This window comes from Ursus arctos, unplaced genomic scaffold, assembly GCF_023065955.2.
Source record: "Ursus arctos isolate Adak ecotype North America unplaced genomic scaffold, UrsArc2.0 scaffold_12, whole genome shotgun sequence".
Lineage (NCBI taxonomy): Eukaryota > Metazoa > Chordata > Mammalia > Carnivora > Ursidae > Ursus > Ursus arctos.
Genome location: NW_026622786.1, coordinates 62,481,529 through 62,499,219, shown reverse-complemented (window position 1 = coordinate 62,499,219; position 17,691 = coordinate 62,481,529). Strand labels below are relative to the sequence as shown.

Here is a 17,691-nt window from a genome sequence, read left to right as displayed (position 1 = left end):
AATGAGCCTGGAAAAGCCAGGAAAATTTTGTTGTAACAGATAACCAGACAGTCATCAGAGACTCTTAGGGATGTGGCAGCAGGACTCAGGCCAATTTGAAGAGGTTCCCATTAGCCAAAGAAGGGACGATTTGAGTATTGGTAAGCATAATACTTGTGATGGCTGAAACTAACTGGTCGTTGTTGCCCGGTGCTAGTGAGCCAACTACTATTTTGAAAATAGGTGAAAAAAAGGGAAGAGAATCACTTATCCTGCTTTTCTACAGAAACTATATCACTGGATAGCCAAATAGTAGACGAAGGGAAGTTTTTATGAAAGAAGTATTCTCATTAACAAACAAAGAAGCAAAGATAGAACTGAAACATCACCATTTTGAAACCCCTAATGATTTAACAGCTGTAGGCATGGCTGATTACTTTTAATATCAAAAAGTGCGAGATAATTACACGTCATGAGTTTATGGCTGAAAGCATTTAACACCACTTACCAAGCAGTCTTGCCAAAACCAACCAACCCACCAAGGCCGAATCTGATCCAACCTTTAGACAGAACCACCAGTTTACAGCAAACAAAGGCAGAGAACGTGATAAACACCACCATAGACCTACAATCAGCAAAATCCAGACAGTGAGAAGCCATAGGAAAAAGAACTCTTCAACAAACACATGGTAAAGAGAAAGAGAGAGGGGGAATGGAGTGGGAATCTATCATTTAAAACACATTTAAGAGATACGTCAACAAACTGCACGATGAAATTCCAACACTGAAGTATATATGATGCGTCAGAAGGTGGAGACATTCCAGACCACGGGGATCACGTGGATACCACAGTAAAGTGAATCAAACGAACTTTCTGGTTTGCCAGGGTACATAAAAGTTATGTTCACACTATACTGTAGTCTACTAAGTGTGCAACAGCATTATGTCTAGAAAATGTACATACTTAAAAAAAAGATTTTATTTATTTGTCAGAGAGGGCAAGAGGGCATGAACAGGGGGAGGGGCGGAGGGAGAAGCAGGCTCCCTGCTGAGCAAGGAGCCCAATGCGGGACTCAATCCTACGACCCTGGGATCATGACCTGAGCTGAAGGCAGACGCTTAACCGACTGAGCCACCCAGGCGTCCCAAAATGTCCATACTTTAATTAAAAAATACTTTATTGCTAAAAAATGTTAAGCATCATACAAGCTTCCAGAGAGTCATAATCTTTTTACTGGGGGAGGGTCCTGCCTCAATGCCGATGGCTGCCGACTGATCAGACTGGTGGGTGCCCCAGGCTGGAGTGGCTGCGGCAATTTCTGATAAAATGGCAATGAGGTTTGACACATGGATTGATTATTTTCACAATTTCTCTGTAGCATGTGATGCCATTTGATAGCATTTTACCCACAGTAGAACTTCTTTCAAAATTAGAGTCAATCCTCCTTGCTGCTGCTTTATCAACTAAGTTTCTGTGATATTGCAAACCGTTTATTGTCGTTTCAACAGTCTTCACAACATCTTCACCAGGAGTAGAGTCCATTTCAAGAAACCACCTTCTTTGTACATCCGTAAGAAGCAACTCCGCACCCGCTCAAGTTTTATCCTGAGATGACGGCCACTCGGTCCCCCCTTCAGCCTCCACTTCTAGTTCTCCTGCTCCTTCCACCCCATCTGCAGTCACTTCCTCCCCTGAAGTCTTGAACCCCTTCTAAGTCGCCCATGAGGGCTGGAACCAACTTTTTCCAAACTCCGGTTAATGATGATATTTTGACCTCTTGTCATGAATCACGAATATTCTTCTAAAATGGCGAATCCTTTCCAGAAGGTTTTTATTTTACTTTGCCCAGATTCACCAGAGGAATCACTACAGCAGCAAGAGCCTTGTGAAATGCATTTCTTAAATAATACATCTTGAAAGTCAAAATGACTCCTTGATCCATGGGCCGCAGAATGGATGCTGTGTCAGCGAGCATGAGAACATTCATCTCAGTGGTCCATCTCCCTCAGAGCTCCTGGGTGACCAGATGTATTATCAATGACGAGTAACATTTTGAAAGGAATCTTTTTTTCTGAGCAGGTCTCAATGGGGGGCTTAAAATATTCAGTAAATTATGTTGTAAACAGATGTGCTGTCATCCAGGCTTTGATGTTCCGTTTAGAGCGCACAGGAAGTATAGATGCAGCATAATTCTTGAGGGTCCTGGGGTTTCATGAATGGTAACTGAGCACTGGCTCCAACTTGAAGTCACCATCTGCATTAACCCCTCACAAGAGAGTCAGCCTACCTTTGAGGCTTTGAAGCCGGGCACTGACTTCTCCTCTGTAGCTACGGAAGTCCTAGACGGCATCTTCTTCCGGTAGAAGGCTGTTCCGTCTACACTGGAAATCCGTTGTTGAGCGTAGCCACCCTCACGAAAGATCTGAGTCGGAGCTTCCGGATCACCTGCTGCAGCGTCTACACCAGCACTGGCTGCTTCGCCTTCTGCTTCTGTGTTATGGAGACGGCTTCTTTCCCTAAACCTCACCAACCCACCTCTGCTGCTTCCAACTTTCCTTCTGCAGCCTCCTCACCTGTCTCCGCCTTCACAGAATGGAGGAGAGCCAGGGCCTTGCTCTGGGCCAGGCTTTGGCTTAAGAGGATGTTGTGGCCGGTTTGATCTTCTATCCAGACACACTTTCTCCACGTCAGCAGTAAGGCTGTTTTACTTTCTGATCATTCGTGTGTGCACTGGAGTAGCGCTCTTAATTTCCTTCCAGAACCTTTCCTTTGCTTTCACAACTTGGCTGTTTGGTGCAAGAGGCCTAGCTTTCAATCTGTCTTGGCTTTCGACATGCCTTCCTCACTAAACTTAGTCATTTCTAGCTTTTCATTAAAGTGAGACATGCGTGACTCTCCTTATTTGAATACTCAAGAGGTCATTGTTGGGTTATCAATTGGCCTACTTTCAGTATTATGATGTTTTAAATAGGGAAGCCCAAGGACAGGGAGTGAGATAGGGGAATGGCCGGTCAGTGGAGTGATCAGAACACACATAACCTTTATTGATTAAGTTTACCATCTTACATGGGTGCAGATTGTAGCGCCCTAGAATAATTACAAGAGTAACACCGAAGATCAGTGATCGCAGATCACCATAACAAACATAAAAATAATGAAGAAGTTGAATATACTGCAAGAATTACCGAAATGTGACAGAGAGACACAAAGTGGGCAAGCGCTTTTGGAAAAACGGTGCCGACCGACTTGGCTCGACACAGGGCTACCACAGACCTCCAGTTTGTCAAAAACACAGTATCTGTGAAGTGCAGTGAGCAAGGCTCAATAGAACGAGGTACGCCTGTATTAAGGAGTTATAACTTTTTTTTAGATGTGACTATGGTATTATGGTTAGGTTTTTAAAAGTGTCTCTTACAGATCCAGAATTTAAGTATTTATGGATCAAAGAATAGGATGTCTTAGATGTGCTTCAAAATAATATGGGGGAATAGATGGGTATACAGATGAAATAAAGTTGACCATGAGTTGCCAACTGTGCAAAGTAAGCAAAGGGTACATGGAGACTCATTATACCATTCACTCTACTTTTGCCTATGTGTAAAAGCTTTCCACTAAATAAGTTTAAAGAAGAATAAAAAGTTACTGTGTTGGGCGCCTGGGTGGCTCAGTCGGTTAAGCATCTGCCTTCAGCTCAGGTCACAAGCCCAGGGTCCTGGGATCAAGCCCCGCATCGCGCTCCCTGCTCAGTGGGGAGCCTGCTTCTCCCTTTGCTGCTCCCCCTGCTTGTGCTCTCTCTCTCAAATAAATAAGTAAATAAACTCTTAAAAAAAAAAAAAAAAAGAGTTACTGTGCTGACCCACTCTCCAACCCAGGTTCTCCCAATTAACTTCAAAGACAGAGAACCAAGAAGAAAATTGACAGAGAAACAGCACAGAAGCTGAAACTAGATGCTCTGGGCAGGGACATCTCAGACATGGTGTGGACAAGAAGAAGGGGCTGGTGGAAAACAGTGTTAGCCAAGGTGGAAAGTCACATAGTCTGGATGTCGTGTTAAAGAGGTTTACAGTACTGAGTTAAAACTGATTTCAGAATAAAAGAACTGATGTGTATAAATGTAGTAAAAGGGTTTGTAGCTTTGGCTTATAAAATGAACACTCTTAATATGAGTGAGTGAAAGGATAATTGCACATAAACCCTGTGTATCAAATCAGGAGGGTTTTTTAATTACAAAGGAATCTCCTAAAGCCCTTTGCTCATCTCTTATTAAACCCCTATCACACTGCACTATAATTACCTGCTGGCCACCCTCCTCCAGACAGACCCACTTGTCACCGCTCCTGGGAAGGCAGCCCCCATATGAATGCCATCTTTCAGATACTCCATCCCACAAGCCAAAGTAAGACTCCCAAGGTACAGTTTCCAGGCTTCCCCGGGGTCTTGGCTCAGAGAAGAAATGGCACTGGCCCTCAGGTGTTAAGTTAATTTTAAAAAAGGAAAAGAAAGGAGGGGAGAAGAAAGCCAGATATTCTCTATAATATTTCAATGATTCATATAGGGGTAGTTTCCCTGATCACAAGTCATTGGAGGCTCCTCTATGATCCTGAGTTTCCAGGGAGAGAGGCGGTGAATGTTCTCCCAGTAATCCATGCCAGGCTAAGCCCTCCAATGTGCAGATGTACATGAAGAACGTTATCCGCGAGATTAGAAGCCATTCGTTTTCAGTGAAAGCTGGGAGTCTAGAGATTACGGTAGAGGGCACAGGCAGCTCATAAATCTGCAGGGCCTGGGGCTCTGGACAGCCCTCTCATTGCAAAGCGATTGATGCTTCTGCCACAGAAGCGCCAAAGAAACTGTTCATCACTATCTCATTTGGAGACTTGACACCCAAATGGAGACACTGATACCCAAGTTTATAGATCTAAGCAAAGCCCTAAGGTGTCAAATCTCTATAAATCTGGATGGGAGGTCTGCAAAGGCCCTAAGGACCAGGCTTTTCTCCAGCACCAGCTTCTGACTTTCTGAAGGTTTAGAGCACCTGGGACATTGGCCCGGAGCCTTCATAACAAAATGTAAGGAAGGAACTTGAGTCCTAACATGGGAGTAGGATGAAAGGGCCCCTCACCAGGTCGATGTCGGGTATTCTTGACCCAAGCAACTGCTGCCATGGTGGTCTCTACCTCTGTCCTCCAGCGGGCTCAGATTTTCTTGTTCTCTGTGATGTGAGCCCACATCACATCACTGTGTTCCAATGAACAACCTATGACTTCACCTTCCCAAATGCCACGGGAAGCTGACTGCTCGCTTCAGAAAAACAGGCAACTGATGGCTTCTGCTCAACCTTCAGGGCCCAGCTCAAACAAGACCCCTTCTATGAAGCCCTCCCTCAGGCCAAATGAGTCACTGCTTCTGTGCTCGTGCTCAGCAATTCACCATTCGGGTAGGGCGCTTCTCTAAGAACACGGTCTGTTTATGACCTAGTTAGCTGTTTTACCCATGCACCAAGGCTCCCTGAGGCAGATTATATTTGACTTTCTAGGTCCCCATTGCCTGGACCACGGAGGCCACAGAACAGCCTCAAGTAAACGCTGAGCGAGAAAGTAAATGAGGGCTCTGTGAGCCAAGACACCTCTGACAAAAGCCCACATCCCCCTCTTGCCTTCATCTTACAAAGGGTCACCTGCAACCACCCAACGTTAACTGAGCACTCGCTCTGTCTGTGCCAGGCAGGCATTAGGCCAAGCACTGGGGAGTTCAAGTCCAATCAGACTCAATCCCTTTCCCGTGGACCTCAATCTCAGGAAGAGGCCCAGCTTGCCCCCGGGCCTTCTCTGCTAACAGCCAGTGAAATCCGTCTGCAAGAGGAGCTGAGCAAGTAGAGACGACAACCAAGCCGTAAGGCAAACAAGCTACCACATGCTCACTCTAAGGCACTGGGCTGTAAAAACCACCCACCGAGGTAATGGAAGACAAATTTTAGAACTTCTATTAACATTTATTTTTCATCGAAAAAAAAGAAATTGAGCTTTAATAGTTACTATATGGACTGACAACAGAATATGTAAACACTTCCAATACACACATACTACTAGGGTGTGTGCCGGTGGCAGAGACTGCAAAAGGGTCTCCCCACAATGTAGACATATATCAAATCACCACAACGTAACTTCAAGCATCTTACAATTTTCTTTGTTAATGATACCTTAATAAAGCTGAAAAATAAAATAAAATAAAAATGCCCTCCAATGATCCCTGACTCCACGTACTTGTGCCCTCCCCCTGACTGTGGGCAAGACTTGTAACTTGCATCTAATCAAAAGAATACAGGAAAACGGAGAGATATCATTTCCATGGTTACTTTATGTTACATATCTTCTGTCTTCCTAAGCGATGTCTGTCCATTATCTTCTACGGCTTTGATGAAATCAGCCATCCCATGTGGCAAGGAACTGGGGACAGCTTCCAGCTGACAATTAGAAAGGATCGCCCTCGGTCTAACAGGCCACAGGGACGTGAATCCTGCCAACAAGCTGGTGAGCTCGGAGGAAGATCCTTCCCCAGCCCAGCTTTCAGAGGAGACCTCAGCCCAGGCCAACACTTGGAGTGCAGCCTTCTAAGAGAACCTGAAGGAGAGAACCCAGTTAGCTTTGCCCAGACTCCTGACCCACAGAAACTGAACTAAGAAATGGGTATAGTTCAAGGTGCTGGGTTTGAGTTCAGGTGCTAGCTAATATTGTTAGGCAGCAATAGACCATGAATACAGCCCTCGACTTCTTAACTGAGAGGTTAAGTATGGATACTCTGAACTGAAGCATCTCTAAACAGCAAAGGAGGGCTCCAAAAAAGAGGCCAACGGCCAGCAGTGGGAGCCTGCAAATTTTAGCAGTAAAAAGAACATCAACCTTAAAAGTGGGAAAGTGGAAAAACCTTGAGAATTGGCTCCAGAATACCTGGGTTTGAGTCCAGCTCTGCTTCTAAGAGGTAGGTGATCTTAGTCAACTCAGACTTCTTAAGTTCAGCTGCCTTATCTATAAAATGAGGTCAACAAGGCTGGTAACATGGACAAAGAGAGAGTGATCTAGAAAGTATCTTGTAGAACAGAATGTGATATACACATGTTAGCTTGTCACAAAACTCTGGGATGGCCTTGGACAAGGCACTGTTCTTTCTTGGCCTTGGCTTCCTTATGGTAAAAAGGGGAGGAAAGCCCATCCTGTCTCCAAGGGCTCTGACCTTTGATTCTAACATCACATCCCCACGTGAAGAGAGGAAGAGGGGAGGGTGGGCCGTGACATTCATAATAGCCCCCTAGGCATTCCACTGGCCAGGGCAACTGTCTTACCAACAAGACCACCAGAGGTGTCTTTGTTTGACCAACCACATCTTGTCAACTTGCAAGGCCTGCAACCCAAATTCCTCAACTAAGAGGGAAAAATCTCTTTGGTTTTACAAAAAAGAAATAAAGGGTCAAGGTAAAGGCAGTGAGAACCACCAAATTTCAACACAAATATGGACCCACGCTCAGAGGGGCAATAGCCTTGATTCTGTCACTGCGCACCTTAACCACGAGCCAGGAGCTTTTGTAAACATGATCTCTAATCTTCACTACAGTCTTACAGTATGGGTTGTATCATCCTTCTTCCACAATTACGCTGGCTGAGGCTCAGAGACAGTAAGCTCCTTGCCCCACGTGCACCGCTAGTACGTGCTGGGGCCAGGATTTCATTTTAGTTCTACTTGACTCTAAAGGCCCTGGGGTCTTTGCACCACACCCTGTTGCTCTGAGAAAGGAGAAGGTCACCCTGTGATTACAAAACAGACTACAGGGAGATCATGTGCAGAGTGTGACTTCGTTCATTCACTCCCCCGACATTTTACTGAGCACCCCCTGTACACAGGCCTTGCAGTGAGCAATGAAGACGCAGGGTAATACCCATTTCCTGTCCTCGTGTCGCTGCATCGAACTGAAGAGGCAAACCAGTCCACGGAGGACAAATGAATCAGTGAATGAACAAATGAATATGCAGATGGCCACACAAACAGTGAAGAATTTCCAGCACCATTGACAGTGATGTATAATAAAGGTGTAACAGGATCACGGGGTAAGTGATGGCTGTTGGGAGAAAGGGACCACTTAAGACATCTGGAACAGCCAGTGCAAAGCCGTGTTCTGGCAATGGCAAGCCCCGGTACACTGAGGAGCTGGGACAGGGAGGCAAGGAATGAGCCACGGAGGAAGTGGCTCCTCTTCCGTACGCTAATCTACTGAGCCAACCACTGAGATAGAATCATCCGAGGGGCCAGAGAGCAAACCAGGCATGAGAATTTGTCGGCTCTACAGAACCCTACGAGTAATTCAAGAGAAGTCACACTCAGGGTCTGAGGCCTGGTGGAGAAGTCACAGGGAAACTAGAAAAACCACCAGGACTGTCACCAAAGAGAACAAAGCCATACTGTGCTTCCGGGAAGGGGACAGAGAGCGGAGGCGAGGGGATGCGGGGTCCAAAAGGCAGGAGCTCCTCTAACGAAGAAGCTGAGAGCTCACATCTCCCACATCTATCAAGCCAGGACCACGTGGATTTCACAGTTGAGGCCTTCGGGTGGGGGGCCGCACAGATACAGACATGCTCGCACACAAACGCCATAGTGAATCGTACGGAAAGACGACACGGTCTGGCTCTCTCGGTTCTTGATGCTAACAGCACCGGAAGTGAAGCACTCGCCCCTTTTTACTGTACCAAACCGCAAAAAACGTAATAAAAATATAATCTCTTACTTTCCTCTCTAGCTACTTGGCTGCTGCAACTGTTTGGTTTGGAGCAACGGTAGCTGCTGGGAGGTGGTCCATCTCTGGCGCATCGAAAAAGTATGCCTGCAGGAAAAGGAAACCCATGACGGGAGTTAAAACACAATGGTCTGCTGAGTATTCTAGACTCCGCGCTAAGAGTATTTCTGGGCTCTCGTGGCCCCTACGTTTCCTTCTGCCACGCTCGTCATCCCACGGAACTACAACTGACTCTGTTTCTGTCCATCTCACTTAACTCGACTATGAGTTTTTAAATGTAGCCACCGTTTACTGGCCACTTCCTCCACATGACTTAATCTGCACGAGAACCCCGTAAGGCTGCTATTATTATCCTCATTTGAGAAATGAGAAACTGAGGCTCAGAGAGGCTGTCATTCATTCGGTGCGCGTGGCTAGTGAGGGGTAGAGTCGGGTCTTTCTGACTCCAAGGGTCAGGCTCTTCATTGCGACATTACCCAGTCTCTCCTCCAGGGCAAAGCCTGTATCCTTCCTGTCCCTGTGCCACCAGCCTGTCACTCAGGGCCTGGCCCACTACGTAAACAAGCCATACTTAAGGAACTGAGCTATAACAGACTGCTGCTAAACCAGCTGGCTCTTGGTAAAGACCTTCACAAGAAAGGGCCAGGCAGGCCTGACCTCATAATTCTCCAGCTTGGAAACGAAAGATCTAATAAATTCTTCCACTCCCCATCTACAATTTCACTGTCAAAAATCAGGAGGGGGTGAAGAGGTGAAAAAACCAAGGAGGATCTTCTGACCTGTTTCAAGGTCTGAGAAGCCTGACTTCAGCCCAGTAAAATACCTAAGTTGTTCAAAGTAAGGGGAATCCCTTAGTAAGTCAGGGGTCACTGACGCTTGTAATTCCCCCCTTGGAGTCAGGGCATGAGGAGGGTAACAGGACAAAAAGCCAAGTCAAGAACCATTTCACCAGCTCTACTCTCTATCAGCCAGAAGGGGGCACCAAGACAACGCACTGAAGCTTTCCCCAATACTATGTGAACTCTTCTCAAGTTTCTAGCTGTGGAGCCCCCCTAGCTTGTAACGTTCCCAAAGCAATCCTATGAGCTCTAAAAGCCTTCTTCCCAGGGCCCGTTCTAGCACCTGCTTTCCGAGATAGGGAAAGAATGGTTCCTAACTTAAGGGGGTGGGGGAACAGGGGTCGTGCTGCCAGTCTTGGGCCCCTCCAGCTATCTCGATTGTGCACAGAGCCACAAAGGCCCCTCATGGTGCAGGAATTGTGCCTTTCTTCCAGGCTTCTGGAGGAGGCCCTCATCACATGGAATGAGCCAAGAGGCAGGGTCTAAACTTGGCTTTGCTAGTAACGCACACCATAACTTTGGACAAGTCACTCCACCCCTGAGTCTCAGTTTTCTAATGTGTAAAATGAAGGAATTAGAAAAAAATTGTCTCATGGGCAACTATAATTCTATGACTCATTAGTTCATTAATGCCACAAATACTTACTAACAAGCACAGTTACTATTTGGGGAGTGCCTACTGCGCACCAGGCCCATGCTTGATCATTAATAACAGGCAATGTTATCCCCATTTTAATGATGAGCAAGTGGGGACTCAAAGAGATAGAGATTTTCCCAAGGCTACACAACCCTGTGTCTGAGCTAGGGTTTCAATCCAGATATGTCCGGCTCCAAAGTCTATGTTCTTCTCTTCTGCGGGGCGGCCTGCAATGTAACACCTATCCTACGCCCAGTCTAGATCCAGGCACTGTGGAGGCGCCAGGATGGAACCATCAGGCTTTCTAGAAGTCGGGCCAGGAGTGTCACCTGGCAGAGAGCGAGGGCAAGGAAGATCTACTATCAGCAGTAACCCCTGCAAACGCAGGCCTGTCCGTCTCAAACACTCCGGCCAAGGACACGCTCTCTGGGGCTTCCTTAGTCACCCCCGCCACGACTGTCCCACGACCAACTTAGTGTACAGCCGCAAGCAGCGAGGGGCCCTCAGCAGGTAGAGGACTGGCATACACTTCAGAACATGGAGGCAAAAATCCGTGCTCCCCAGGGCAGAGCGGGAAGCCAAGCTGTCTGGGTCAGCCGGTGCCTCTCCGCTCCCAATTCTTCTCCCTGCCCTTCCAATAAAACTAATGTCCTGCATTTGTACGGTTTGCGTTGTTCCTGTTGAATGAAACACTCAATCCTTACAAAAGTAAAGATGCTCCTGCAGGTCCATTTTCTAAGTGAGGAGGTGGGGTCCAGAGAAGGAAAATATCCAAAGCAGGGGTGGGGGAGCTGGGACCAGACCCCCATCTGCTCACCTCTGCTTCAGCCTCTTGCACTGCACATCTCCAGAAGAGGACAGAGGAGGCCATCTCTGGTGTGGAAAACAAAACCCCAGGCACAGAGGGCCCCTGGCTAAACACCTGATCATAGAATAGTTCCCTTCTCTGAGGAGGAGAAAACTTTGCCTCCCCTCCAAGAAGGGGTCCTACGCCTGCAATTCCCTCCCTGCTCCATTATCCAATGTGCCCAGCTTCCCAGAGTCCCTTACAACTGAACCAAGCAAGGCCTTCTCTCCTGCCTCCTCCAACTTCCCAACCAGGTATATGACGGGAAAGACATTCTGGAGAGAGGCGGGAAGATGCCAGCAAGAGGCACCCAGGAAAGGACCCTGTCTTTCGAGTAGTGTGGCCTCAGACTGATCTTCCTGGGGCACTCAGGAGGAATGAGCAGCAGAGGGGCCTGGCAGCTTCAGATGACACGGGGCTCTTCTAGTAACTTCTCTACATCTGAAGAACCCTTCATAGTGTATGAAGGGCTCTCACAGCCATCTCAGTGAGGCTCCCAAAAGCCCATAAGATATGAATCTCCGTGACAGAGGAGGAAGCCAAGTTTCCGAGAAAGAGGGTGCTCGCCTAAGCTCACAGTGCTCAGCCCAGTGCAGTGCTCTTTCTGCTTCCCTATAATGGCTCTCTTCCAGCAAGTTCCTGAGCAGCAAGATGGGCAGGTAAGTCCCAATGTCAGTGTCATTTTCCCAAAAGGGAACAACAGGCATAGGAGGTCGAAGAGCCTGCCATGCGGACCTACTGAAATAGGTTCTTAATAACATTCTTACCACCACCACCCTCCTCCTTGCTCCAAAGTCTGATGGCCGTGCTCCTCTCAATTCTTTACACAACTGAACAAGGCAGCACTTATTCCTCCCTCCTTCTCTCCATCAATGCCTCAACTAGGTGCATAGGGAAGAACACTCAAGGGAGACATGGGGACACACCAGTGAGAGGGCTACAGTGAGAAAGGACATTCTTCCTCAGCAGACAGAAGGGTCCAGGAGGGTCACAGCAGCATTACAAGGGATCGGCCCAGGGGCTCCAAGTGCCAGAAATTATCGGTGTCACTCTGCCGTGAGTCAAACCAACAGTCCTCTGGAGGTCTCAAGAATTGAAAGCTCAGACACGTGCATAGCATGTTACCCAGCTCTGCGTCTCAGAACCTGGCACTTTTTATGAGACTTGTTCAATGGTCAAGTATCGGGATCTTAAGAATGACCCAGGCTGTCCACACAAAAATATTACAGATCAAGTGGTGCCCCAAGAAATATTTACTCCCACAACTGTAAGACCTGACCAAGGGTCTGGATATTCATGACGCAGATATCTTCCCGCGCTCACATCCTTTCCTTCATCAGCGACCTTAACATTCTTGGACACCTGCATCAGGCGTGTTAAGGCCATGGAACAGCAATTTTTGTGTACAACGTACACAGAAGATAGAAAATCATGTCTCCTTAGGATCAAGGGAAAGGGACCTAATTTATGGGCATCTATGGGACAAGTTCTACATTAAATATTGATAGGCAATATTTTATTTTATCCTCAGAACAGCCCTACGTGCAGGAAATACTACGCCCGTGTTACAGATTAAGATGTTCCGATTCAGAGAAGTTAGGTACCATGGCCAAGCTCACATAGCCAGTGAGTGACAGAGCTGGTCTCCGATCTGGGCTGTCCGACTCAAAAGGACATGCTCTCCTTAAAAAGATACCCAAATACATGAACTCAAAGACTCTTAAATGTTATTCACCTTAAAAATATCTCCCCTTTCCTAATTTGACTTCATCCTCATGCTTTCCACCTATGAAACTTTAAATTTCAAAACTCCTTCAGAAAACCAGCAAAGACATCCAAAGGCAGAGCTCCCCTTCATCCCGCACCCCAACCTATTATAGACACTCATCCAGCTCCACTTCCTCTGGCCAGACTCTGAATCTTAACCAAATTTCAGAAATCAGGTAAAGCCAGAGATCACCATCAAATTCTCATAAAATTACCACTTCTCATGTAGGAGAGTCTATCTTGGGGCGCCTGGGTGGCACAGAGGTTAAGCATCTGCCTTCGGCTCAGGGCGTGATCCTGGCGTTATGGGATCGAGCCCCACATCAGGCTCTTCCGCTAGGAGCCTGCTTCTTCCTCTCCCACTCCCCCTGCTTGTGTTCCCTCTCTCGCTGGCTGTCTCTATCTCTGTCGAATAAATAAATAAAATCTTTAAAAAAATAAATAAATAAAATAAAACAATATTGATTCTATGGAGCCAGTTTTAAAAAAATCATTGTAACAGCTGGAGGTCTTTCAGCACTTGTACCCAAAGCACACAGGAAGATCACAGAAATGAGACCATTACCAAGCAGCCCACAGAAAGCAGCGTGTGAAGCAACACAATCGTCACAATTGTGGCCAGAGCGATGCGCCGGTTATCCTCACGAACAGCTGGCCAAAACGTCATTGCCAAGACAGAGCCTGAGATCCCCAGGGCGATCATGACCAGAATCCAGCGCACAGCCTTCTGGGGGATAATCCACAGTACCTGAGAGAAAAGGAGGGAGAGGAAGGCTTTACTGGGGGCATCTGTTTGTTCATTCCATGCACCCGTATTTATAAAGTCCCCAGAGCCCATCAGCAGCTGGGCACCCCCTGCCACTCTGGCTTCTCAGGCCAGCCTGGAGAAACACCCCCGCGTGCAGACGGAGGGGAATGTTTTCAGAACGAGGGGCTGGGGGTCCAGCAAAGGCACTTGGCTCCCTATCCCCTTTCCTGCTGAACTTCTACATTCAAAGGGTATTTTTCAGGTGCCCATCAGTGTTGGGCTAGAAATGATGTCGCCGGCTGAATTTTCGACAAGCCCAGGACGTCGCTCAGAATAAGTGTGGTACTTACCGCTGTGGGGATATAAATGAAGAGTGAATATCCATAGACGCACACAATCTCCAAAAACGAATAGGAAACGATGTTCATAACTTTGCTGTTTCTCCACATGAGGAAACCCCAGAGTGCGAGAGGGACCAGCCAGGCATAGGCATAGATGATGGTGGCTGCTATGGACACTGAGGACGACAGGACAAAGGTGGTAATCCCCACGTAACCATGCCCTTAATTACTATCAGAGCACTTCTCATGCCCACCTGCTTCGCCGGGTCATGGGATCGTGTCTTACTATGCGTGACACAGTACCTGCGACAGAGCAGGCACCCGACGACGGTCCTGAATTGACAAATCTTCAGCACTGTCCTTGGGGTGATGACCAGTGGTCTCTCACATGGCTTTTATAACTTGTTTAATAACGAACAATCAACAGTATTAAATAACTGCATTATGCAACTGAAAGACTTCAGAGGGCCTCACTACAAGTGTTTAAACGTACCAAGCATTTCGATCAAAGGAAAGCCAACTATCCCCTAGTCGAACACACCCTCTTTCCTCGTCTAACAAGAGCTGATGCTGATTTCTTTCCTTTTTTTTTTTTTTAAAGATTTTATTTATTTATTTGACAGAGACAGAGACAGCCAGCGAGAGAGGGAACACAACCAGGGGGAGTGGGAGAGGAAGAGGCAGGCTCATAGCGGAGGAGCCTGATGTGGGGCTCGATCCTAGAACGCCGGGATCACGCCCTGAGCCGAAGGCAGACACTTAACGACTGCACCACCCAGGCGCCCCTGATACTGTTTTTTTTTTTTTTTTTAAAGATTTTGTGTATTTATTTGACAGAGAGAGAGACAGCCAGCGAGAGAGGGAACACAAGCAGGGGGAGTGGGAGAGGAAGAAGCAGGCTTCCAGCGGAGGAGCCTGATGTGGGGCTCGATCCCAGGACTCCAGGATCACGCCCTGAGCCGAAGGCAGACGCTTAACGACTGAGCCACCCAGGCACCCCTGATACTAATTTCTTGAGCAAATTTATTAAAATGCCCTGGGTACAGATTAACTGGCTCTGCATGCTATTTAGAGTGCCTTCTGTCCCTGAAATAGGGAGTTTCAGTTCATCGATGAATTGCTCAAAATGTTCCTCACTTTCGCTTTCTTCGTGAAATAATTCTTATCTGTGCTGGAAATGCTATGTAGCGGCTCCTCAGAATAGCAACGTTCAGTATTTTACTGTCCCTTCCTCCTCCTCCTCCAGTAGCACCATGCTCCAGAGCCTTCGCTTTCCCTCTTCTGGAGTGGAGGACCAATAAGTGTGGCTAAGCCCGTGGCACCAGGCCTTCCTAGGAAAATCGGTAGCTGATGCACTCTTGGCAAGGACAAAAGCACCCCAAGCGATCGTAGTCAGACTCTGGTTAAGACATATGATTGGCAAAACAGTTTTAGCTCCCAGAGGAGTGTTTTCACATTGGGAACTCCCTCATTAAGCCAAATGTAATTCTGCTGACATACTGCCTTTTTTCTTTTTTTTTGGATAACTAAAGGAAGAGGAAGAAAATGACCTCTATGCCTATGGCCATCCACTAGGCGCCAGGCATTACACTGAGTGCTTTATTGAGAGGAAACACTGTGCGAGTCAAGGGCACAGGCTCCACATGCGGACCCCATGGGTTCTAATCCTAACTCTGCCACTTGTAGCTAAGTAACCCTGAGTAGTGAATTACTTAACTTTCCTGCCTTAGTTTCCTCATCTGTAAAATGGGAATAAACACAGTATACTACCTTATAAGACTACTAAGAGAATAAATGAGTTAAAACAAATATACTTAGAACATTGATTGATAAATAATAAATGCTCAATCAAGAATTAGCCTTTTATGGGAGCCTGGGTGGCTCAGTCGTTAAGCATCTGCCTTCGGCTCAGGGTGTGATCTCAGGGTCCTGGGATCGAGCCTCACATTGGGCTCCTCCGCTGGGAGCCTGCTTCTTCCTCTCCCACTCCCCCTGCCTGTGTTCCCTCTCTCGCTGGCTGTCTCTCTATCAAATAAATAAATAAAAAATCTTTTAAAAAAAAGAATTAGCCTTTTATATTATTAACTGATACGTAAATACATTATTTCACATAATCTACATCTTCATTTTAGAGATGAGGAAACAGGATCAGAGAAGCTAAGTGGTCTGGTGAAGATCAAATAATAACAAGTGGTGTAAGCAGGATCCGACTTTGTGGATGTATGCTCTATATAAAATGGAAAAATGTTTAGGGGAGCCTGGGTGGCTCAGTTGGTTGGGCATCCGACTCTTGGTTTCGGCTCAGGTCGTGATCTCATGGGTTATGGGATTGAGCCTCATGTCGGCTCTGTGCTCAATGGGGAGTCTGCTTAAAGATTCTCTCCCTCTGCCCCTCCCCCCCATAAATAAATAAATCTTTTAAAAAATGGAAAAATGTTTATTGATAGAGTCAACGACTAGCTTACTGGTACATTCATATCATGACTCTCTTATACTGCCCAGCCAAGGAGGGTAAGAAAAGATAAAAACCCTCCTGAGCTTCCAGACCCTCAGGCAGGGTCATTCACTCCTTCTCTGTCAACACACCTATACATACCGCTGATACAGAAATTAACATACTCCATTTACAACACTGTTCATTTGCCTGTCTTTCTTTACTTAACCATTGAACAACTTGAAGGCAGGGTCTATATCTCATGAATAACATTTATTGAGTTAAACTCAAACCACAGTCATTTGACAAATGGGGCTGTAACTGAATCCAGGCCTGATTCCATGTAAATGGGCCTGGAGGGTAGAAGGAAGGATACATGGAGACACACACACACAGAGGTAACTACGTATCTCTCTACACACACGTATGTGTACATGTGTAGGAACTCTTTCTTGTATAAGGCATTATTCCAACCTCTTTACACACATCAATGCTTTAGTCTCACAACAGCCCAATAATATTGGTATTATTATGCCCATTTCACTGATAAGGAATCTGAGGCCAAGAGAGAAGAACTAATTTACCAGACACGTAGAAGCTAACGAGTGGGGGAACTGGAACTTGAGGCCAGTGACCTAGTTCCGGGGACTGTGCTCTCAGCTGGTCTATCTACAGCCTCTCCACAGGACAGCAGGCAGGCAAGGCGGCGGGGGGAGGGAAGGAGAGAACGGAGGAAGTGGCACACGTCAATCTCCTACAAAGCTAAACTTCCTCATTTGGGGGGTGGCTGTCATCTGCCTAGTCCCTAAAAAGCCATCTGTTGCTTTTTGTTTGTATAATTATCCAATACTGCCACAAGAAAAGAAGTTTTAAAACAATGTCATCCACAAGCCCATCACTAGGACAAACTCCTTTCTACATTCTCCCTTCGAGACCCTGACCACTTGCAGACTCCTCTGGAACAAAGTTGCTAACAGCACAGGCATAATTTTGGATTATCGGTTTTCCACATTGTTCTAAGTGCTTCATAATTAGTGGCTACCGACCCAGCTAGTTGAGTCACCATGACTTAAATAACAATGCCCCTATTGTTTCCAACATCTGGATGATAGAAATAATGCTACAATGGAGACTTTCATGCACACTGTTTTTTACTAACTTTGCACATTTTTCTTTTGATAAATTCCAATTGCTATTCGGCCTTCCCTTCCAGCTTTCCAAAAGATATGTGGATTCATAATACTGTGCATGTACTCAAAGCCGCTGAATAGTATACTTGAAGAGTTAAAATGGTAAATCTGATGGTATGTGTATTT

The 17,691-nt window shown here is 46.6% G+C and overlaps 1 protein-coding gene across 3 annotated transcripts in view; it reads right to left on the bottom strand.

The window, feature by feature from the left end:
• YIPF1 (Yip1 domain family member 1) overlaps window positions 1-17,691 on the bottom strand; it is a 35,910-nt gene that overhangs the window by 3,436 nt on the left and 14,783 nt on the right. For all 3 annotated transcript variants that reach the window (XR_003315908.4, XM_026498047.4, XM_026498048.4), the window contains 3 exons: window positions 13,951-14,117; window positions 13,418-13,600; window positions 8,754-8,849 (listed from right to left, as the gene is read on the bottom strand). Coding sequence is in view for 2 of the 3 variants with exons in the window: in XM_026498047.4 (XP_026353832.2) it covers window positions 8,766-8,849; window positions 13,418-13,600; window positions 13,951-14,117 (434 nt within the window). In the remaining variant the exon portion in view is untranslated. The remainder of the gene's footprint in view (window positions 1-8,753; window positions 8,850-13,417; window positions 13,601-13,950; window positions 14,118-17,691) is intronic.